At 40.2% G+C, this 25291-nt stretch overlaps 1 protein-coding gene across 3 annotated transcripts in view; it reads left to right on the top strand.

Moving 5' to 3' along the window:
* Positions 1 to 25291, top strand: part of tln2a (talin 2a) — a 252396-nt gene that overhangs the window by 122475 nt on the left and 104630 nt on the right. For all 3 annotated transcript variants that reach the window (XM_062025041.1, XM_062025029.1, XM_062025035.1), the window contains exons 9-11: positions 11806 to 11869; positions 11963 to 12067; positions 21483 to 21638. In XM_062025041.1, coding sequence (XP_061881025.1) covers positions 11806 to 11869; positions 11963 to 12067; positions 21483 to 21638 — 325 coding nt within the window. The remainder of the gene's footprint in view (positions 1 to 11805; positions 11870 to 11962; positions 12068 to 21482; positions 21639 to 25291) is intronic.

The following is a 25291-nucleotide window of genomic DNA, read 5'->3' as shown; positions in this document are numbered from 1 at the left end:
GGTACCTGTTTTTGTCTATGTGGGATCTGCATATGTGCGTATATGCGCATGCACCCTCCGCTGTTGCCATTTCTAAAAAAAAAAATACAGTTTAGTTTTAACTTATATCTGTCAGTAGACTCTATAATAGTGGTTCTTAACCTTGTTGGAAATACCGAACCCCACCAGTTTCATATGCACATTCACCGAACCCTTCTTTAGTGAAAAATGTTATAAAGTTATATGTTTTTGGTAGTATGGGGAACATATTCTAAGTAACAAAGACTTAATTTAGAGTTATTTGGTTAGGGTTAGAGGGTTAGGGTTATAATTAGGCCATCCCGAATAAGGCATTAATAAGTACTTAATGACTAGTTAAGTGCCAATATATTACTAATTTGCATGTTAATAAGCAACTAATTAATGGTGAATATGTTCCCAATACTAAAGTGTTACCATGTTTTTTTACTGGTGCACAAAATGAACCGTGCATGAACATCACCTTGTTCAAACAACAAAACCAACACAGTGCATAAACTCACAACAAATTACACACCTGCAAATCAGTCTGACTTCTGCTGTTGTCGTATCCGTAATACGCCGATTGGGAGAAGTTTTTATTTACACGATGAGTCGGGTGTGTTTTGACCTCCGCCGAACCCCTGAGCCCGACTCACCGAACCTCTAGGGTTCGATCGAACCCAGGTTAAGAACCACTGCTCTATATAGAAGCACAAAAAACTACAACATGGATGACGTGGAGAAAACACTGTCGAAGTGGAGGCATGTAAATAAGAACGCCCACAAAACGACGGATCTTGAAGAGACGGTATGAAAGCAGCTTGAAGATGGTGTGTAAAACATAATCTATGCAACATTTTGACCAAATAACCACCATTACATGTTATGTAGCCCACAAGGAAGTGTTATAAATCATACTATGACTTCTTTAAATACTTTTGTTCTTACCGCCTCTGAGGCTGGAATACATCCAGCACCCTGGGAAGGTAAAACATTATATTGCATGTGAAGTTTGGATGCAGTAAAATGATAAATCAAACTTCCAGAAAACTATCAAAACTATTCTTATCGCTTCAATTTAGATATATAAATATTAGGGCTGTGAATCTTTGGGTGTCCCACGATTCGATTCAATATCGATTCTGAGGGTCACGATTCGATTCAAAATTGATTTTTTTTTCAATTCAACACGATTCTCGATTCAAAAACGATTTTTTTCCCCAATTCAAAAGGATTCTCTATTCATTCAATACATAGGATTTCAGCAGGATCTACCCCAGTCTGCTGATATGCAAGCAGAGTAGTCGATTTTTGTAAAAAGCTTTTATAATTGTAAAGGACAATGTTTTATCAACTGATTGTGTAACTGTTCTGGGTCGGCACAATGACGAGGCTTTTTCCACTGTTCACAGCTTCATTTATTTTCCTTCCAACCTGCGGGCGACAATCAGACAATGTCGGTACCCGGTCTTTCTTTGGCTTACGCCCTCAGCCATGTAAAACTTTTCTGTCCATATATACATTTTTAACCATTTACAATGAAAACGCCAGATACAAACAGTCTGTAAAATATTGAAATGTACTATCCAAGCGCCATTCCGTGGCAGAACAAAACATGTAACATTTGCTATAATTAACACCTTAGAAAATAAAATAAAACCACAAACCTGCGGGCGACAATCAGACAATGTCGGTACCCGGTCTTTCTTTGGCTTACGCCTAAACACACAGAATAACACTGTTACCTACACACATAAGCACACACACGCACGCACACACTGAACAAGTATCATTACCTACACATGTAGGCACACACACACACACACACGCACGCACGCACGCACGCACACACTGAACAAGTCTCATTACCTACACTTGTAGGCACACACGCACGCACGCACGCACGCACTGAACAAGTATCATTACCTACACATGTAGGCACACACACACACACACACACACACGCACGCACGCACGCACGCACGCACACACTGAACAAGTCTCATTACCTACACTTGTAGGCACACACGCACGCACGCACACACTGAACAAGTATCATTACCTACACATGTAGGCGCACACACACACACACACACACACACACACACACACACACACACACACACACACACACACACACACACACACTAAACAAGTCTCATACAACAAAGAGCGGCCATTTGGCGCCAATGTTAGCGATGTAATGTTACCTGGAATCTGAACTTAAAACTAGAGGACAACACAGGTAAACATATTCACATTCTTGGTACACACATTCATTGATTAAAGACCTAATTTCTACCGAAAAACAAACAATAGGTCGGTGGGATCGTCCGACCGAGACTCACCCTCAGCCATGTAAAACTTTTCTGTGAGGGAGAAAGGGAGGGGCTCCACAACCCAGGGGGACTACAGGAACTCAGAAGGGACAAAAATATATTAAACCGCCCTTTCACAGGTGAGCAGAAAAGAGAACTATTTGGAGATAAAATTCACAAACAAAATATAATAAATAACAAAGGTGTATTTTAACTCCGTTACACCCACCCCCACTGAATTTTATCGAATTAGAGCACACACATTACAGTATACAAGAGACTGTCACAACACGAGAAATCACAAGGGGCCAGCGCAATGGTATCTAACACTAAATGTTTCCTATAAGGATGAAGTGGTACGAAGGCAGCACTTATCCCTCAATCCATCAACTGGCAACAGGGTGCCTTCTACACCCCGTAAGGCCCCATAAACAGCACAGTACTAGCTCACAATACAGGGGGGGGGGGGGGTTTAACCCCCACAGAAGCGCAAAAATGCCAGTAAAGGCTACCTGAGTTAAGTCTTAGTCAGTAAATGTCTGGAATATGGGTCGATACGTAGCTTTAACATTCAACTCCTCCTGTGTCACATCTTGCCTAGACATGGTCTGTATCAGTCTGTTTACAGGCTTAACCAGACGACCAAATCTTGACCTGACGTGATTGTGTGCGTCAGAGAAGACAGAGCAAGTGGGTAAGGTCTGGTCAGATGTGAGGCAAGTATCAGTCTGTGTCACCTTGCCAGTAGGACAGTCTGGGTGTCTCGCATGAGGGGCAATACCTGCAGCCTTCAAAAACTTACAGTCACCAGGCACAAACTGATCAGACACATCGCTATCAGGTGAGACTGAAGCCGCATGGAGGTCAGGGGTCACAATAGTTACGTCAGTGATGTGCATCCCCGATAAAGGTGAATCAGACAACTGTGTGACCCACTCCACGGTCCTCATTCTTGAGTCCACAGGTTCTGGATCAGTTAACGGGGCATTTTCTTCATCCACAGGTGAGGTAGCGTCATTTCCAGCGTCAAGGCATGACTCAGTCTCACAGAGAGACTCAGGAATGGATGAAGCGACGCTGGACATTTCACTTGCTTCAATCACAGGGAGGAAATTGGCCAGCATCAGCAGGTTCCTGTGAACTACCCTTTCTTGTCCAGACACAGTGTCACAAATCCTGTATGTGTGCGTCTCTGAGTTCACATCCACCACAGTGTAGATTTTTGACTCCCATCGGTCGGCAAGCTTCTTTTTACCCCTCTCCTTTTTGTTGGCCAGAAGTACCCTGTCACCAATCTCAATGGTGGACCCCTTCACTCTCCTGTTGTATAGTTGAGCGTGTCTGCCCTGTTCTTTTTTTGCATGGTCTTGAGCTATCACCATCGCTTCTTTCAAATCGTCAGCGAGAGATGCCACATACTTATCATAACCTGTCACAACTGAGTCATGGAGGACAGAGCGGAACAGAACATCAACAGGAAGGCGAGGGACACGACCAAACATCAGGTAAAAAGGAGGGAAGCCTGTCGTCTCATGGACCGCACAGTTATACATGAATGTCAGCGTCTGCAGTCGCCTAGGCCAGTCAGCTTTTTCTTCAGGAGACAACGCACGTATCATACCACCCAATGTCCTGTTAAACCGTTCCACGCTCCCATTACCCATCGGATGGTAGGGGGTCGTGTGAGACTTCCTGACACCTGAGACCTTGAGGAGCTCACTTATCAGGTGACTTTCAAAGTTAGTACCTTGGTCGCTATGGATTCTTTCTGGAAACCCAAAAACACAAAAGTACCGGTCCCAGAGAACCCTTGCCACCTGCCTAGCTGTCTGGTCTTTGCATGGAAATGCCTGAGCCATTCGAGTAAAGTGGTCAGTAACCACCAAAACGTCAATGGATCTATTTCTGAAGTCTTCGGCTGACCAGAAATCTATACAGACTAGCTCCATTGGTCTGCTCGACGTTATGCTCTCTAGAGGAGCCCTTCCTTCAGGTTCAGCTGTCTTGCTGACAATGCATCGCTGACAGTGACGTACATAATCTCTCACATCTCTATCTAGGGACAGCCAGAAAAACCTTTGTCTTGTTAAGCTGAGGCTCCTGAACTGACCCTGGTGTCCAGCACCGTCATGAACACCTTGCAGAACCTCAGGCTTAAGTGCATCAGGAACAACATATTGAAAGCGCTTTCCCCTGGTTTTCAGATCTTTTGAGATTCTATACAACACACCATTAATCACAGTAAACCTATCCCAGTGTTTCAAATATCTTATAACAGGGACAGACTCATTAAACCTCTCTCTCCTAGAAGGTCTCCTGCGCCTCTCAACATAGACCAATACACGAGAAAGGGTCCTGTCCTCCAACTGTTTATCACCAAGCTCTTTTTCAGTGTAAGCAGGTAAGGTGTCTAGGCCAGGCGGAATCAACTGCGGCAGGAACTGCAAGACATCAACAGCACGGGCCCTTGAGCCAGCATCCCACTCAATGTGAGACTGCAAGATAGCAGACACATCCTCTGACGCGATACACTGAGTCTGCATGGCAAACGGACCGCATGGGGACCGGCCAATTTCGCTTGGTGGGGAGGGTTTCACATGACCACTAGATGACCTGAAGGCGTCCTGAACCAACACATTCGACATATCTACAGCTGTAGAGAGGAGACCTGCATAGGGTTCAGCAAGTAGTCTGCAGCCAACACTCTCTTTAACAAATGGCACACGACTCAAGGCGTCAGCAACGTTGTTCTGGTGGCCTGGTACATATTTAATACCAAAGTCGTAACTCGCCAATTTAGCAACCCACCGTTGTTCACAGCAGTCTAGCTTCGGCTTTGTTAGTATGTGAGTCAACGGGTTATTGTCTGTCCAAACTGTGAATTTGTGGCCCTTCAACCAGTGACTGAACTTGTCACAGACCGACCATTTCAAAGCTAGAAACTCTAAACGATGAGCTGGATAATTTTTCTGGGACTGAGACAATGACTTGCTGGCGAAAGCTATCGGTCTGGCACGCGCTTCACCCTCTTGAATCTGTGACAACACAGCGCCTATGCCATCCAGGGATGCATCAGTTGACAACAGGAAGGGGCGTGTGAAGTCAGGGTGGGCTAGGACCACACTGTGAATCAACGAGGATTTCAGTTTCTCAAACGCTTGTTCCTGTTCCACTGTCCAGTCAGAAGAGTGCAGCTTCCTGCATGACATTTTGGTTTTATGTTTCAACGCCTTCATTTTCACACCCTTTAGCAGGTTAAAGAGTGGCTTAGCAATGGCAGAATATCCTGGCACAAAATGTTGATAGTAATTTACCATCCCCAAGAATGATCTTATCCGCTTCTGGGATGGGGTCACACCATCGAGTTCCATTAAGTCAGCACTTGTCATGTTTACGATGCTCTCAACTTTGCTCGGGTCTGTTGAAACACCTTCCTCATTTATTATGTGGCCTAGAAACTTGACAGACTTTTTGAGGAGAAAGCACTTCTTAGGTGCCAACTTTAAGTTATGACTGCGCAGCTTGTCAAAAACCATTTCTAGGCGCTGCAAAGCAATGTCCTCATCAGGTGCAAACACCAACAAATCATCCAAATAGCACAACAGACTTAGATAATTTTGGTCTCCAAAAATACTGGTCATCATGCGCATGAAACTACCAGGACTGTTGCAGAGACCCTGGGGAAGACGATTGTATTCATATAAACCCATGGGAGTAGTAAAGGCAGAATACTTTCTATCATCTTCATGTAGTGGCATGTTATAAAAACCTGAAGTCAAATCCATGGTACTGAAAAGACAGTTGCCTCCCAGAGCGGCCAAACAATCTGCTTGGTGGGGAAGGGGATGAGCATCCTTCAGAGTCCTCTTATTCAACCAGCGAAAGTCTGTGCAGATGCGGAGGTCTCCATTTTTTTTCCACACCAGCACCAGTGGCGATGCGTACTCGCTGGTTGACTTTCTGATGATTTCTCTTTGCTCCATGTCACTCAGTACTTGACGCAGCTTCTGGTACTGGCTAGGAGGCACTCTCCTGTATGGGAGCCTGAATGGCCTGCTGTCAGACAGATGAATGCGGTGCACAAAACCCTTTGCCTCCCCACAGTCCAGTTGGTGGCGTGAAAAGACATCTTCATACTGCAAAACAAGATGAGCCAGCCTCTTCTTACAATGTTCTGACACCTCACACGACTCAATGTCAATGTTGCACAGTCCAACAGACTTGAGCTTGTCTATCACAGAGTCAATATCAGCGGCAGGTGGCATAGCTGATTGGGTGCAACTGAGCAGGGGAGCTCCTGAGAGTTGGGCAACATCCATGTCTTCAAGGGCAACACAGGAGTAAACATCAGCCAGTTTAGCATTGCGCCTCAATAGCACAGGCCTGTCAGAAGTGTTAATGAGTTTTAGAGGGACCCACCTATCTCCCCACATTGGGGATACGATCCTCGCAACCAACACACCTCTAGGAGCTGAACGGGATGACGTCGGCTCAGTCATGACGGCGCTGCCTGGTGAAACCGCAGTGTTCCTGGGTAGTTTTCCCCAGATGAGGTACTCACGACCAGGCTCCAGGCAGACAGCAGAGTTGCACCTGACTGTGCCGATCCTGTCAGGAGCATCCTCACCTCTCCAGGGGTTCAGGCCAGCCAGCATGGACAGGAAACATTCCACCTCTGGATCTGTGTGTGAGCAGGGACCAGAAACTGTTCTCCAAAACGAGTCACATCTTTTAGACTGGTGTAGAATGTATTTTAAAACATTAGTTCCCAGGATTAACTCATCCTGTTGACCAGGGACAACAAGTGTGGGGACCAGCATTTTACAGCCATACACTTCCATTTCAATGTCAAAAGCACACTTTGGCTTCACACGTAAACCCCCACAACCAATAAGAGTCACATTCACATCGATTTGATTTTGGCCAGATAGTACACCAGTCTCCCTCAATCTCATTTCCACTGTCTCACTAATGCTGCAGGCCATCGAACCACTGTCCATCATGCCACCCAATGTAACAACCCCACCCACAGTCACAGGTGTGTAAAAGAGACTGTCACTCTGTCTAACTCTGTGAATATTCTGATAAACAACTTCAGAGTCATTGCAGGAGGCCTTGGTGGATGTGTAAACCGTTTCAGCATCAGACATGTCATCAAATAGGGAGTTTGTGTGAAGACCTGTACTGCCTCCCTCCGAATACAGGTCAGCTAGTTTCCCTCAGACTGGGGCTGGGGGGAGTTATTGGCAGTACAGTTCAGTTTGGTGTGGCCAGGAGCAAAACAGGTGAAGCACAGTCTGTCAGACATGCAGTGGGAAATGGTGGTGTGGCGCGGATCATCACAAATTCTACAGGCTGCCTCCCTGGGACGTCGACCCCGTGTGGCACGCTGGAATCTCCCACCTTGACTTTGATGAGCAGTGTCGCCTCGCTGCATCTTATCCATCATCATCTGGAACATGTCAACCATGCGGGTGAGAAGTCTTTCTTCTGTCTGTTGGAGATTTTGCACCACCGCTAGAGCAGGGGTAAGGCTTGGGGAACGCTGGTGTTCATTTGGAACAGAGGCAGACATTGGGGGAGTGAGAGGGGAACAGTACACATGACGCTGAGCTTGGGGAAAGAGAGGAGAGGGAACTGGGGCGCGACACTCTTCAGACACTGGCAGGCTTACTGACGGTGGACCGGCCTGCTCAGAGGCCACAGCGGTGATGTGACTCTTTAACTGTGCAGTACCAGCAGCTCTTCTATTAGCCCTTGACTCTCCCTGGTAGTCATCGATTCTCTGTTGAACATCACGGGACGTCCACTCATGAAGTGGCTTACACTTTAAAATGCAGGATAGTTCCGGGTCAGGACAGTGTTTGACAAACATGAGAGCCACTTCATCATACATGTTCTCTGCCCGTTTTCCTTGTCTGTGAAGACCCTCAAGAGCCAGGTCTGCTGCTTTGTTCAGTCTTATCCAGTAGTCTACTGGGTTCTCTCTGTGCTTGGGCAGAGTAGCATAAAAGTCAGCAAGAGGGAGACATGACGGAGCATCACTGAAATACTGGAGTAGGATATTGTATATTAGTTCAGGTCTCTGTCTAACATTCAGTCCAGGATCACTACGCAATGCTATCTGCACTACATCCCTGGCTTTGCCCATCAAATGGTTCAAGATTTCCTCCGCCTGATCATCTACAATAACATTGTGTCTCTTGAGGTAAGTCTTAGTCATAACAATCCAGTCTTGCACTGAATACCTGTCAGTGTTGTCACCTCTAAATGTCTGGAGGTCTTTATCTGACTTAACTTGAACTGTCAAATGCTGGAGATCATGCTTGCTAACTCCATTGTGTGTGTTCTGCACAGCAGGACTACTCTGACAGTCACTCTGCATATTCACAACACCAGCTGACATTAGCTTTTCAACAATGGATTCACCAATTTGGGCACCTAACTGCCCAACCATGTCAGTGAGGTGGTGGATGGCATCAACATCACTGTTGGGTGTGGAAGTGTGAGGTGTCTCCCTCATGGACTCGTCAACAGGGGTGAACAGCAAACCTCGACCCAACCCCTTATTTGTACACCCATCAGCTGTAATGCTGGAACGCCCCACCTCCCTACTATTAGTGAATTCAGAACACAAAATACCCCTACCTCTTGATAACACAGGGGTAATAAACTTATCCATCGTGATGCCAATAATGATCTGTACTTGCGTTGTGTAATTATACCGGAACAAACGGACTCGGAAAAAAAAATAAGACGTGTTTTAGCACAAAAATAATGTACTACCGAAAGTTACCAACCCACTGAAAACAAAAGAGGGAGAGAAAAAAAAAAAAATCACTGTACCCAAACACACTGTTTTGAGATCCGACCACACAATAATCATCAACTGTAGATCAGGACAGCAGCGCAGCATCCGCGGCGACAAGCATCAAGCCGATCTGAAGATCCGAAGGTTCACGGCACCAGTGTAACTGTTCTGGGTCGGCACAATGACGAGGCTTTTTCCACTGTTCACAGCTTCATTTATTTTCCTTCCAACCTGCGGGCGACAATCAGACAATGTCGGTACCCGGTCTTTCTTTGGCTTACGCCCTCAGCCATGTAAAACTTTTCTGTCCATATATACATTTTTAACCATTTACAATGAAAACGCCAGATACAAACAGTCTGTAAAATATTGAAATGTACTATCCAAGCGCCATTCCGTGGCAGAACAAAACATGTAACATTTGCTATAATTAACACCTTAGAAAATAAAATAAAACCACAAACCTGCGGGCGACAATCAGACAATGTCGGTACCCGGTCTTTCTTTGGCTTACGCCTAAACACACAGAATAACACTGTTACCTACACACATAAGCACACACACGCACGCACACACTGAACAAGTATCATTACCTACACATGTAGGCACACACACACACACACACGCACGCACGCACGCACGCACACACTGAACAAGTCTCATTACCTACACTTGTAGGCACACACGCACGCACGCACGCACGCACTGAACAAGTATCATTACCTACACATGTAGGCACACACACACACACACACACGCACGCACGCACGCACGCACGCACACACTGAACAAGTCTCATTACCTACACTTGTAGGCACACACGCACGCACGCACACACTGAACAAGTATCATTACCTACACATGTAGGCGCACACACACACACACACACACACACACACACACACACACACACACACACACACACACACACACACACACACACACACACACACACACACTAAACAAGTCTCATACAACAAAGAGCGGCCATTTGGCGCCAATGTTAGCGATGTAATGTTACCTGGAATCTGAACTTAAAACTAGAGGACAACACAGGTAAACATATTCACATTCTTGGTACACACATTCATTGATTAAAGACCTAATTTCTACCGAAAAACAAACAATAGGTCGGTGGGATCGTCCGACCGAGACTCACCCTCAGCCATGTAAAACTTTTCTGTGAGGGAGAAAGGGAGGGGCTCCACAACCCAGGGGGACTACAGGAACTCAGAAGGGACAAAAATATATTAAACCGCCCTTTCACAGGTGAGCAGAAAAGAGAACTATTTGGAGATAAAATTCACAAACAAAATATAATAAATAACAAAGGTGTATTTTAACTCCGTTACACCTGCAATAAAGTAAATTTGTTTTAACTATTAAATGAACCAAAAATATGACTTATTTTATCTTTGTGAAAATATTGGACAGTGTGTTGTCAAGCTTATGAGATGCGATACAAGTGTAAGCCACTGTGACACTATTGTTCATTTATTAATTTTTTTATAAATGTCTAATGATAATGTCGATGAGGGATTTTTAATCACTGCTATGTTGAAATTGTAACTAATATTGATACTGTTGTTGATAATATTCATTTTTGTTTCACTACTTTTGGTTTGTTCTGTGTCGTGTTTGTGTCTCCTCTCAATTGCTCTGTTTATTGCAGTTCTGAGTGTTGCTGGGTCGGGTTGGTTTTGGAATTGGATTGCATTGTTATGGTATTGCTTTGTATTGTTTTGTTGGATTGATTAATTTAAAAAAAATAATTAAAAAAATAAAAACAATTTAAATAAATATATGAAAAATCGATTTTTTAAAAATGAGAATCGATTCTGAATCGCACAACGTGAGAATCGGGATTCGAATTCGAATCGATTTTTTTCCCACACCCCTAATAAATATATATAATATATAAATATAATATAAAAGGGCCATAATGCCACTCTGAATTAACGATCAAAAAAATGGAAACGCACATCCTTCACCTGCTGTTTTCTGCACTATCATCAGCCGCGTTTGGACATCCTAAAACGTTGAATAAATACGGATCGTGAGGCCATCGTTAAACTAATACGACTATTCATTAAAATAGTGTGACGGCTTCACAAACAGTTGTACTAAACAGAGCTCTTAACATCACAAATAAGATCAGGGTGTTTTCACTATATAAGTGAAACAAAGATTGTTGTTCACATCCAGCCACAGAGAGTAAGCTGTTGCAGCGTGTGTACACACACTACAATCGTCATGACAACACACAAACAACATCAAAATTTGAAATTTTCATAATCTTTTTCAAGGATTTCAAGGGACATCCACAAGTGGTAGTATATCGCCATGTTCCACAATTTTCACAAAAATGGCATGACAAAGTCCGTCTTCATCCAAGCACTTGTGCTTTTACGCGGATGGGAGAATACGAGTAAGAGAAGTGCGTAACTTAAAGCGTGTAAACAAACACTCATGCCCAAACGGAAGGATAAGGCCCAACAGATTTGCTCTAGACAAGAGTAAGAGAAAGACCCCAACCCTAATATATTCTATATTTTAAAAAATGTAGAATCGCAGTTTGAAACCGCCCAAATAAAATGGTCATCCTTAAATTCTTGCTTTAAATGTGTTTTTCCTTCATGACTATGAATGTCATGTTCTTTTTTCAAATGCTTCCAGCTTGAAGGAGTTTTTACCCAAAGAGTACATAAAGCAAAGAGGATCGGAGAAGAAAATATTCCAGGTGGGTCTTACTGTATCTCTCGATGGGATTTAACCCCTTAACACCTATATTAAAGAAATTAACAGTTGAATAAATCCATAATGTCACTTACAGGAGCACAGCAACTGCGGAGAAATGACGGAGATCGAAGCTAAAGTGAAATATGTCAAACTGGCGAGGTCTCTGAGGACTTACGGAGTGTCTTTCTTCCTGGTCAAGGTGGGGTGAAAATAGAATGTAATTCAACTAACCTGAAGTTGTCTGTCTTCTTCTTGCTCTTCAATTGATTGAAGGAGAAAAAGCAAATTAGGAAAATTAGTAAAAGTGGAGCAGGAGCTTTTTATCTCCAGAGTGTGAAATATTTTCCCTGGGCATGGAGTTAATGGATTTAAAGAAGTTGAAGGAATTCAACAGGAGGGGTTTCAGTCCTTTTGAACTTTTACAGCTGTGCTTTTTATGTCCCGGAAACAAATATCCCTGCTGGCCATTTCCTACATGCACGCTGTGAAATGGAGTAAAAAAAAAAAAAAAACTTTGCTCAGACAAATTTAAAAGGAAATGTCGTATTCACTAATAATTGTGGTATAAATAAAAGTCTATCCTGTCCCAAGAAAAAAATTATTTACATTTCTATTTACATGCCAAGCAACTTCTCACCCCAGCGAGTCAGAGCTTTTCTCCTATCACTCACATTCACCAGTGACCTAGAGAGATGTACGGATGCCATTAATATTGTTGGCAAATTATTACTTGAACTTCAACTTTTACAGCTTTTCTTTTAATGTCCCGGGAACAAATATCATGTGAAATCGAGTAAAAAAAACAAAAAAAACTCTTGGAACTTTGCTCAGACAAATTTAAAAGGAAATGTCGTATTGACTAAAAAATTATTTCCCCATTGTGGTATAAGTAAAAGTCTATCCTATCCTATAAGACTGTATTTTTTACCCTAGAAAAAAAACATTTATATTTATATTTAGGGGGTTAGCAACTTCTCCCCCAAGCAAGCCAGAGCTTTTCTTCCTGTCACTCACATTCACCAGTGACATGAACAGATCCACAGATGTCATTAATTGTTAGCAAGTTAACAAGCAACATAGTAGGAGTAATAGTGCTATTTTTAGGATAACGATAATCAGTGAAGCAGAGTCATCAAACAACAGTCTAACAGCTAAGAAATATGATGTCATTTTTATTGTTAATTGTTTAATCTGAAATGTAAGTACATTTTTGCTGTATTTTGGCCATACCTGTAATTTGTGTTGCCATTCCTTGACACATGTTTACCAAAAGTTTTTTTTCATGTTACATTTTTTAATTTTAGTGTCCAATGCTCTCACAGGTGTACAATACACTGACAATTATTAGACAATAGCCCAAAGTCGAAGATGACTAATGAGTCCTTTGTTTTTCAAAATGCATAAAAACATTTTGGATTCATATTTTTCCTTTTTTGTTGCTCAAATCTGTGGATCAAATTCAGCCCTAAACAAAAATTGCAAACATGTATCGTTTTTAACTTTTATTTTAAATAGGGCTGTCAAAAATAACAAGTTAACTCATGTGATTAATCACAAAAATGTCTCAATAATTATTCATACCTAGATTAACTGACTGGAGTTTTGAGCATGCAAGTAAAACATTTTAAAAAATGTTCCTGGATTAAGCTCTGACAATAAAATTGCATTTATTAGGGTCTTTTTAAAAGTAAATTTAAATTATGTAAGCGATTAATAACCTGTGATTATTCATAATTAATCCGAATTCAAAAGTGCTATTAATCGAATTAAAATGATTAATTTGACAACAGTCATTTTAACCCATTAAATGCCTTTTGCCAAATAATGTAGCAGTTTTTAGTTAGTATAAATTTGCATAACATGAGTTATTTTACTCATTTAAACCTGTGACATTGAATTAAAAGGCCTTTTAAAAGGGTCAAATTAAAAACATAAATGTTTTTATATTTATGTTTGGGGTGGAATTTAATTAAGAAATTTGAGCAAAGAAAGTAAAAAAAATACATCAAACCAAAATGGTTTTACACCTTTCAAAAACCTAAGGACTTTTATGTTCTGTTCGGCTTTAAACATAATCAAAATCAAATGTACTCAGAGGGATTTTAAAAAAACGTTATTTTTGTGGCTATTTTGTCATCATTGTCTTGTATTTAGAGTTGTCTTGAGGGGTGGTGGGGTCTTTTGGCGGGGGGGGGGGGTGTTGGTGTCTCTTGTTTGCGTGTTGGCGTTTGGGCTTGCTGGCGGGCTGGCGCTGGCTGGTATCTGTGATCCTGTTGGCGTGTGGTTGCCGGTCGCGGTATATTTTTTGATCGCTTTGATTTGATTGGGTGGTGCTGGCTGTCTGTGGGTGTTGTGGCTGCTGTTTCTGCTGCCGTTTGTTTGTGGTGTGGGCGCCCGTGGCTGCTGGGTCTGGTGCAGGGGGGTGGCTGATGTTGTGACTGGTGGCAGCGCGCGCGCGTGGTGGTTGTCGGGGCTGACAAACTGTGTATATGTATGTGTATGTGTGTGTGTGTATGTATGTATGTATGTATATATATGTGTATGTGTATGCATGTGTATGTGTGTGTATGTGTACATGTGTATGTTTATGTGTATGTATATATATATGTATGTATATTTCTGGGGGTACGTTCTGGGCCTGCCTGTCGGGTGGGGGTCGGCGCCTCAGGCTACTGCATCCGGACTGCGTGTCTGGAGCTCCTGGGTCCCGCCGTCCATCCCTTCCGGGTGGCCGTCTTGGTTGGGGCCTGCTGGGTCTGGTCCCTGCGTCTACTGTGGTGGCTTGGTGCTGCAGGGTATTCCGAGGTGCTGCGAGGTAGCCAGTTGTTGGGGTAGCGACCTTGTGTGTCAGCATGTCTGTGATCTTCTTTTAATTCTTTTTTTATTTATTTATTTTTATTTTTATTTTTATTTTTTTTTATAAATAGATTTAATTATTTATTTATTTATTTTTTTCCCCCTTTTTTAAAAAAATATATTTTATTAATATTATTATTATTATTATTATGTATTTATTTATTTTATTTATTTATTCCCCTACCTCGGGGGGGGGGGGGGACTCGGCGGGGCGGTTGCTGGTTGTTCCATCTCCATCGTTGGGGTCCCTGCGGGTGGGGTGGGTGGTTCCTGTGGCCCCGTGCTGGGTGGTCCTGTGGCGGCCGGCTTGGGTGGGGTGGCCGTGGGCTGGCCTCGCCGCGCTCTCCGGGGGTGGGGGGGGGGGGGCTCGTGGGGGCCCTGTTGCCGGTGGGGAGGGGGCGGTCTTCCCGTCCGGTTGCGGGGGGTCTCCGGGCCCCTCGGGCGGGGCGTCCCGCCTTTCTGTCCGTGTGGGGTGTGGTCTCTCGCTGGCTTGGGGTCTGGCTTCCCCCTGTTTTTCTCGTGCCTTGTCCTCTGCCGGGTGCGGCTGTCTGCGGCCTGCTGCTGGCCCTTGTGGGCGGCACGGTGGGCCAGGCTCTGGGGTTCCTGTCGCTGTCCGTCTTGGCTGCATGGGGGCGGTGGCCCCTGGTTCCCTGGGCGCCACACCTACTGTTTGTGAGATGGGTTCTCGGGGAGGCTGGGGCCGTACTCTGGCTCCCGCACACACTGGGAGTCAAATGTATTGTACATGCAAATTCACATATACTCACACACATACATACAGACATACATAGGTACCTACGCTCCCACATACATATACAAATAAATACAGTACATATTTACACACTCAAAGTTCGTACATCCACACGCACATTCATTATACAAACATACTGTATACACATACTGTACATATACATTCACTGTAAAAACATACATATACACATACTGTACATATACATTCACTGTACAAACACACACATACTACACATTCATTCACTGTACAAACACACACATACATATACTGTACATATACATTCACTGTACAAACACACATTTACACATACTGTACATATACATTCACTGTTCAAACACACATACTGTATACACATACTGTACATATACATTCGCTGTACACACATATACACATACTGTACATATACATTCACTGTACAAGCACACATACACATACTGTACATATACAAGTACATATGCACACATACACTCATGCACATAATCACGTTTCATCAAACATATATTAACGTTGTTGCCCTAGGGTAAACTGGGTATAACACATGGCACACTGACAAAGCTTAACCTATTGTTACTATAACAATCTACAAGGTTAATGTAGGTTGCTTCTCTTTCTTCCCCTCCATTTTTCTGCATTCTTTCGCATCTCAAGTTATCATTACGTATATGTATTGTTGCATTTGAACAATTGTATTGTTGATAATAAAGGTAAAGTACTGGTATTGTTTATTATCAATAGCACTATTTCTATTGGTATTCATATTGCTCCATTTTTAGTGTAATAATGCTCATTGTCATTTCTGTATTTTTTTTTTTTTAAATTTTCGCTAACTGTTTATTTGCTATTACTTTTACCATCATATTTGTACATGTCGTATTTGCTGATGTTGCTCTGTTGTTGTTGTTGTTGTGTTTGCTGTTGTTGTTTTTGTCTCTCTGTCTAATCCCCCTCTTGTCCCCACAATTCCCCCCTCTGTCTTCCTTTTTCTCTCTTTCTATCCCCTCCTGCTCCGGCCCGGCTGCACCAAATGATAATATAAATACATTTAATAAAGTCAAAATACAAGTAAGGCAACAAGAGAAGTATCCTACACTTCTCTTTTGTAAAGTAAATCTGAACAGCCGATATGGGCATCTACATCTGCTATATGATTTGCCAGAGAAGCTGGGCAGGACATTTAAAAAAAAAAAAAAAAAAAAAAAAAAAAAAAAAAGAGTTGTCTTGTATTTTGGTCAGTATGGTATGTTATTTTTTTAATTGTAATATACCACATATTTTACCAACAACCTTTTTTGTCTTATGTTAGGGTCAGTAACATATAACCATGGTGGCTCTAATAATAACACAGATTGTTTTCTTCTTCTAGATATCAAAATAGTAACAATAATATTTTAAATATAGTTTTTTATTAAAAAAAATAATGTACTGTAATTAAAAACCTACAGTTTATATACAGTGTATATATCAATCCAGCCATCCATTCACCCATCCATTTTCTACCGCTTGTCAGTTTCGGGGTCGCGGGGGGTGCATACGGGTGGTATGTATATGTATGTATGTATGTATATATATATATATATATATATATATATATATATATATATATATATATATATATGTATATGTATAGCTTGGACACACCTTCTCATTCAATGCATTTTTTTAATTGTTATGACTATTTACATTGTAGATTGTCACTGAAGGCATGAATGAACACATGTGGAGTTATGTACTTAACAAAAAAGGTCAAATAACTGAAAACATGTTTTATATTCCAGTTTCTTCAAAATAGCCACCCTTACTCTAATTACTGCTTTGTACACTCCTGGCATTCTCTCGATGAGCTTCAGGAGGTAGTCACCTGAAATGGTTTTTCACTTCACAGGTGTCAGTTTTGATGCCTTCAGTGACAATCTACAATGTAAATAGTCATGAAAATAAAGAAATGTGTGTGTGTCTATATATATATATATATATATATATATATATATATATATATATATATATATATATATATATATATATATATATATATATATATATATATATATATATTTATTTTATTTTTTTTCATTAAAAAAAAGTAAGGACGATGGTTTCCTTTGTTTCCAAAGAAGTTGTCACTGGTAGGGAACCCTTCAAATTATGACTTTTTTCCCCCAATATTTTGCATAATTCCATCTAAATTATATGCGAACCTCGTTAGAAAAAAAACGAAACTACCCTAATACTTCCCCAAATAATTCAATTTAATATACCAACATCCGTAACCAGGAAGTTATTCTATTTTCACTTGAAAAAACCTACCTCGCCTCTCAGCCTGGGATCCGCTTTCACATGGTAAACGCTCGACCTTTGTCATTTGGGTCCGCCTTGAGTGTAATCCGACAGAGCAGAGGCATTTAAAAATAGGCCGACCGACAGTCTCCCCAGCACCTCAGCCTTGTAACCCCCCTGCCGTAGACCCCACAGAATTCACATTCCCCCCATAACTTTTAGACAAGTGACCCCCTTTGGCCCCTCAACGTCACATTCTGTCCATCTGCTCGCCGCATGTACCAGAGCTCCTGAAACCTTTGCTCTTACAAGAGCTCAACAAGTCCAATGTATTTATCATCAGGATTTATGTGTTCATTATACTCTAAACTAGGGTCTTCCACTCTATGTAAAGCAACATAGTGTAAAAAGGACTGTACTGTATTTACAATAACAAGGTCATGGAGTTGCTGAAAGCAATCCATCTGAATTGACATTTATAGGTGATGTTTTTTTTTAAAATTATTAATTGATTATAAAAAAATATTTCTTACAACTAACATAAAGCTATAAACTAATTGTCCATACATGTAGTAATCCTGCATGAAAAATGAAATTTACATTAGACATTTAGATTTATTGTTTGTATGAATATGAAATTATGTTTTATTTAGTGCAATTGTTTTGGTGTTTCAGTCTTGTTTTGCTTTTTCTTTATCATCTTCAGATTATTAGAATAAATATAATCTAATCAGCAGTCCAACAAAAACTGACCTGCTACCTACCTTTACAAACCTATGTAGAATATGATTTAAAAATGTGTTCAATACAACGACTAGATTAAATATAATTGCTGCAATTAAATTTACTTTAAAAAAAAAATCCCTCATGTGGATAATCTTTCGTTGGTCTATTTTTTATGAATTTTCCCAAAAATATAGAAATATTATATATATATATATATATATATATATATATATATATATATATATATATATATATATATATATATATATATATATATATATATATATATATATATATATATATATATATATGTATGTATGTATGTATGTATGTATGTATGTATGTATGTATGTATGTATGTATGTATGTATGTATGTATGTATGTATGTATGTATGTATGTATGTATGTATGTATGTATGTATGTATGTATGTATGTATGTATGTATGTGTGTGTGTGTGTGTGTGTGTGTGTGTGTGTGTATATATGTATTATATATGTACATATGTAATATTTATATACTATATATAATATATATGTAATATTTCCATAATATATATAATATATGTAATATTTATATACAAACCCCGTTTCCGTATGAGTTGGGAAATTGTGTTAGATGTAAATATAAACGGAATACAATGATTTGCAAATCCTTTTCAACCCATATTCAGTTGAATGCACTACAAAGACAAGATATTGGATGTTCAAACGCATAAACTTAATTTTTTTTTTGTAAATAATAATTAACTTAGAATTGCATGGCTGCAACACGTGCCAAAGTAGTTGGGAAAGGGCATGTTCACCACTGTGTTACATGGCCTTTCCTTTTAACAACACTCAGTAAACTTTTGGGAACTGAGGAGACACATTTTTTAAGCTTCTCAGGTGGAATTCTTTCCCATTCTTGCTTGATGTACAGCTTAAGTTGTTCAACAGTCCGGGGGTCTCCGTTGTGGTATTTTAGGCTTCATAATGCGCCACACATTTTCAATGGGAGACAGGTCTGGACTACAGGCAGGCCAGTCTAGTACCCGCACTCTTTTACTATGAAGCCACGTTGATGTAACACGTGGCTTGGCATTGTCTTGCTGAAATAAGCAGGGGCGTCCATGGTAACGTTGCTTGGATGGCAACATATGTTGCTCCAAAACCTGTATGTACCTTTCAGCATTAATGGCGCCTTCACAGATGTGTAAGTTACCCATGTCTTGGGCACTAATACACCCCCATGCCATCACAGATGCTGGCTTTTCAACTTTGCGCCTATAACAATCCGGATGGTTCTTTTCCTCTTTGGTCCAGAGGACACAACGTCCACAGTTTCCAAAAACAATTTGAAATGTGGACTCGTCAGACCACAGAACACTTTTCCACTTTGTATCAGTCCATCTTAGATGAGCTCAGGCCCAGCGAAGCCGACGGCGTTTCTGGGTGTTGTTGATAAACGGTTTTCGCCTTGCATAGGAGAGTTTTAACTTGCACTTACAGATGTAGCGACCAACTGTAGTTACTGACAGTGGGTTTCTGAAGTGTTCCTGAGCCCATGTGGTGATATCCTTTACACACTGATGTCGCTTGTTGATGCAGTACAGCCTGAAGGATCGAAGGTCACAGGCTTAGCTGCTTACGTGCAGTGATTTCTCCAGATTCTCTGAACCCTTTGATGATATTACGGACCGTAGATGGTGAAATCCCTAAATTCCTTGCAATAGCTGATTGAGAAAGGTTTTTCTTAAACTGTTCAACAATTTGCTCACGCATTTGTTGACAAAGTGGTGACCCTCGCCCCATCCTTGTTTGTGAATGACTGAGCATTTCATGGAATCTACTTTTATACCCAATCATGGCACCCACCTGTTCCCAATTTGCCTGTTCACCTGTGGAATGTTCCAAATAAGTGTTTGATGAGCATTCTTCAACTTTATCAGTATTTATTGCCACCTTTCCCAACTTCTTTGTCACGTGTTGCTGGCATTAAATTCTAAAGTTAATGATTATTTGCAACAAAAAAAATGTTTATCAGTTTGAACATCAAATATGTTGTCTTTGTAGCATATTCAACTGAATATGGGTTGAAAAGGATTTGCAAATCATTGTATTCCGTTTATATTTACATCTAACACAATTTCCCAACTCATATGGAGACAGGGTTTGTATTATGTATAATATATATGTAATATTTATATATTATATGTAATAAATATGTATAAGGTATAAATATATATATAATATATATATTATATATATGTGTGTGTATATATATATGTATATATATATATATATACAGTATATATGTGTGTAATATCCATATATCATATATATACAATATATACTGTATAACATAGCATGTAACACATATATACATATAAAAGCGCAAGGAAATCATCCTAAATGTATGAAACATGAAAGGATGCAATGGTTTCGGCGTGGCGAAGTTGGTAGAGTGGCCGTGCCAGCAATCGGAAGGTTGCTGGTTACTGGGGTTCAATCCCCACCCTCTACCATCCTAGTCACGTCTGTTGTGTCCTTGGGCAAGACACTTCACCCTTGCTCCTGATGGCTGCTGGTTAGCGCCTTGCATGGCAGCTCCCTCCATCAGTGTGTGAATGTGTGTGTGAATGGGTGAATGTGGAAATACTGTCAAAGCGCTTTGAGTACCTTGAAGGTAGAAAAGCGCTATACAAGTATAACCCATTTATCATTTATCATTTAAATAATGTCAGTCGTAATTAGACTATCACTTGAGGTTTTTGGATCAGTAGTTTGGCTTAGAGCCTGATAAGTCACCTGTCCATCACATTACTGATGTGCTGCAAACAACATTTCAGTTTCGATTTAAAGTCTCACCCATAGTTTCACCAATAGCTCAATTTTCTGGTCTGTAAAAGAATGTGAGAAATAAGCAAACCTCCATCAAAAAGGAGAGAATTGTACAAGCTTGAGTGAGTCCCACAAATGCATTGTGCGCAAGCTCGTGTTGATTATTTTAATTTCACTGTGTGCAGGAAAAGATGAAGAGCAAAAACAAGCTAGTGCCGCGCCTCCTTGGCATCACCAAAGAGTCTGTGATGAGAGTGGAAGAGAAGACCAAAGACGTGGTGCAAGAGTGGCCACTCACCACCGTCAAGAGGTGGGCCGCCTCCCCTAAGAGCTTCACACTGGTAAGACATATTGTACTTTCTGCAGAAAAACAGAAAACATCAAACAAAAACATCATGAAGTTAAGAATTGAAATCCAGTGTCCAAAATCACTCGACTGTCAAATTCATGGGATTTTCAACTTGTGAGTCAGGAATATAATGATTTTTTTCTTTGTTGTAGAAATAAATACTGTAAACTGTATACATATACAGTATACTGTATATATACACACACACATATATCTATAAACATATATATATGTGTGTGTATGTATATATGTATATGTGTATGTACAAAACCCAAAACCAGTGAAGTTGTCACGCTGTGTAAATCGTAAATAAAAACAGAATACAATGATTTGCAAATCCCTATAACAATCCGGATGGTTCTTTTCCTCTTTGGTACGAAGGACACGACGTCCACAGTTTCCATAAACAATTTGAAATGTGGACTCGTCAGACCACAGAACACTTTTCCACTTTGCATCAGTCCATCTTAGATGAGCTCGGCCGAGCCCAGCGAAGCCGGCGGCGTTTCTGGGTGTTGTTGATAAATGGCTTTCGCTTTGCATACTTCAGTTTAACTTGCACTTACAGATGCAGCGACAAACTTTAGTTACTAACAGTGTTTTTTTAAAGTGTTCATGAGCCCATGTGGTGATATCCTTTACACGCTGATGTTGCTTTTTGGTGCAGTACCGCCTGAGGGATCGAAGGTTACGGGCATTAAATGTTGGTTTTCGGCCTTGCTGCAGTGATTTCTCCAGATTATCTGAACCTTTCGATGATATTACAGACCGTAGATGGCGAAATCCCTAAATTCCTTGCAATAGCTCGTTGAGAAATGTTCTTAAACTGTTCGACAATTTGCTCACACATTTGTTCACAAAGTGGTGACCCTCGCCCCATCCTTGTTTGTGAATGACTGAGCATTTCATGGAAGCTGCTTTTATACCCAATCATGGCACCCACCTGTTCCCAATTAGCCTGTTGACCTGTGGGATGTTCCAAATAAGTGTTTGATGAGCAGGCCTCAACTTTCTCAGTCTTTTTTGCAACTTGTGCTAGCTTTTTTAAAACATGTCGCAGGCATCAAATTCCAAATGAGCTAATATTTGCACAAATGTACCAGTTCGAACGTTAAGTATCTTGTCTTTGCAGTCTATTCAATTGAATATACTGTAGTATAGGTTGAAAAAATTTTGCAAATCATTGTATTCTGATTTTATTGTCGATTTACTCAACTTGACAACTGGTTTTGGGTTTTGTATGTATATATGTATATGAATGTACAGTATGTACCTGTATATGTGTATATATATTAAAATAATAAAGCTTCAAACTTTCACAGCAATCTGGGCTTAAGCTAAATTATGATAAATGTAAAATATTAAGGATCGGAAATCTAAAGGGAACGTCCTTTCGAATGGAATGCAAAGTGCCTGTTTTGTGGACAGATGGACCAGTTAACATACTTGGTGTTGTTGTCCCAGAGGACCTGGAAGATCTAGGCTCAGTAAATTATGATAATCGACTAAGAAAGCTGGATAAAATTATGCAATTATGGAAAGGGAAATCCTTAACCTTGTATGGTAAAATATCTATTGTCAACTCGTTAATTATTCCTCAATTTATTTATTTGTTTTTGTCATTACCAGCTCCATCACAAAACTTTTTTAAGATTTATGAGCGGAGGGTCTTCGATTTTGTCTGGGACGGCAAACCAGAAAGGATTAAAAGAAAGGTTTTGTACAATGAATATGAATATGGGGGCTTGAAACTTCTCAACCTTGAAGCTATGTGTCTGTCTTTAAAAGCATCAATTGTTCCAAAGATGTATTTAAACACTGAGTGGTACACAAGTGTCCTGTTGGACAGAAAACATGTATTGTATCAAAAGAAATTGTATCCTTTTTTACAAGTGATCCCCTCCCATTTTCCTTATGTAGAGAGTCTGCTGGGAAACATGGCGGGGTTCATAAAGGAAACAATCCACTCATGGTGGTGTTTTCAATTTTATGTACCAGAAAAAAGAGATGATATTTTGCAGCAAATAATATGGATGAACTCTAATATTGTAATAGATGGAAAGCCTTTCTTTTGGAAAAATATGTTTGAAAGAGGAATCATTTTTGTCAATGACATTATCAATGAGAATGGAAAAATTATGAAATATGATGAATTTACAACTATGTATGGTGATGCTTGTTCAAGCTTTTCATTTAATCAACTAACTGGAGTCATTGGGAAAAGATGGAAACAAATTAATTATGGAACTACTAAATTATTAGTTTGTAAGCCCTTAATAAGAAATTCTAGTTGGCAAAAAGGAACTAAAATAAATAGAAAAATATATAAGTTTTATTTAATAAAGAAATCTTTGAAGGCTGCCCCATACAACACATATGGAAAATGGGAGGACTTTTTTGACTGCCCGTTGCCGTGGGATGCAATATTCAAATTAATCTACAAAACCACTATCGATGTGCAAAATCGTTATTTTCAAATTAAAACTATTTATAACTTCCTACCCACGGGAAAAATGTTAAAAATATGGAATATGACAGAGTCAGATGATTGCCGTTTTTGTTGTCAGGAGCCTGAATCCACCTTACATTTGTTTTGGTATTGTCATATTGTGTCTTCATTTTGGGTGGAAGTTGAAAAAATGTGTTTAAAGATTGGTTTGTTTATGAAGCTTGATGTGGTTTCTGTTATTTTAGGAGAGTTCATTGACAATCATGATTTAGTCAATTTAATTATAGTACTCGGTAAAAGGTTTATTTTTAAGGCAAAAAACAGATATTCACTTAGTATTTCTTTCTTTAAAACATTTATTCAGTATTTTTTAACTTTAGAAAATTATATGGTTGAAAACGATAATGATGCCAAAAAACATAAAAAAAGATGGGAAGTCCTCAAAGGCTTATTTTGAAAATGTAATTTTGTTTATATATGATATGCAATCTGTTGTTGTATTCCCTATTTTAAGTGTACATAAATGAAGGTATGTGTTGCTGACTTCGACTTGGATGTGATGTGGACTGTACATGGGTGCTTAATTTGAAAATGTATTTTTGTTTGTGGATTGTATTCAACCTGTTGTGATCCCTGGTTTTTGGCAGAGGTGGGACCAAGTCATTGCTTTGCAAGTCACAAGTAGGTCTCAAGTCTTTGCCCTCAAGTCTCGAGTCAAGTCCCGAGTCAAGACAGGCAAGTCCCGAGTCAAGTCCAAAGTCAAGACTAGAAAGTCTCAAGTCAAGTCCCAAGTCCTGCATTTTGAGTTTCGAGTCCTTTCAAGTCCTTTTAACCACAGACTAATATTTTTACACAGATTGTGTATGCTTTTAAAACGCTGTATTTATTTATTAAAACAAGTGTATTTGAAATTGCAGGGAAAAAATGGTGCTGACATTGCAATTCATAATAGCACTATTAACCAGTCATTTTAATAGTTTAAACAATTTTAAACATTTAACTCATTCCTTTACAGAATAAACACATTTGCAAAAACAAACATGAACATACTATTGGTTGTATTTTATGAAAATAACATTACCACAAAGTTGAGAAGGAGCAAAGATCTTCAATATTTGTATGTGAGAATCACAAAGAAATCTTCTGGGGGAGGATGACGCCCCTACAGGGGTTTGGTTTACAAACTTTCAGCCCCA

This window comes from Entelurus aequoreus, linkage group LG02 (genome assembly GCF_033978785.1).
Source record: "Entelurus aequoreus isolate RoL-2023_Sb linkage group LG02, RoL_Eaeq_v1.1, whole genome shotgun sequence".
NCBI lineage: Eukaryota > Metazoa > Chordata > Actinopteri > Syngnathiformes > Syngnathidae > Entelurus > Entelurus aequoreus.
Note: the sequence above shows the minus strand (reverse complement) of the source record. Positions and strands in the feature narration are given on the sequence as shown.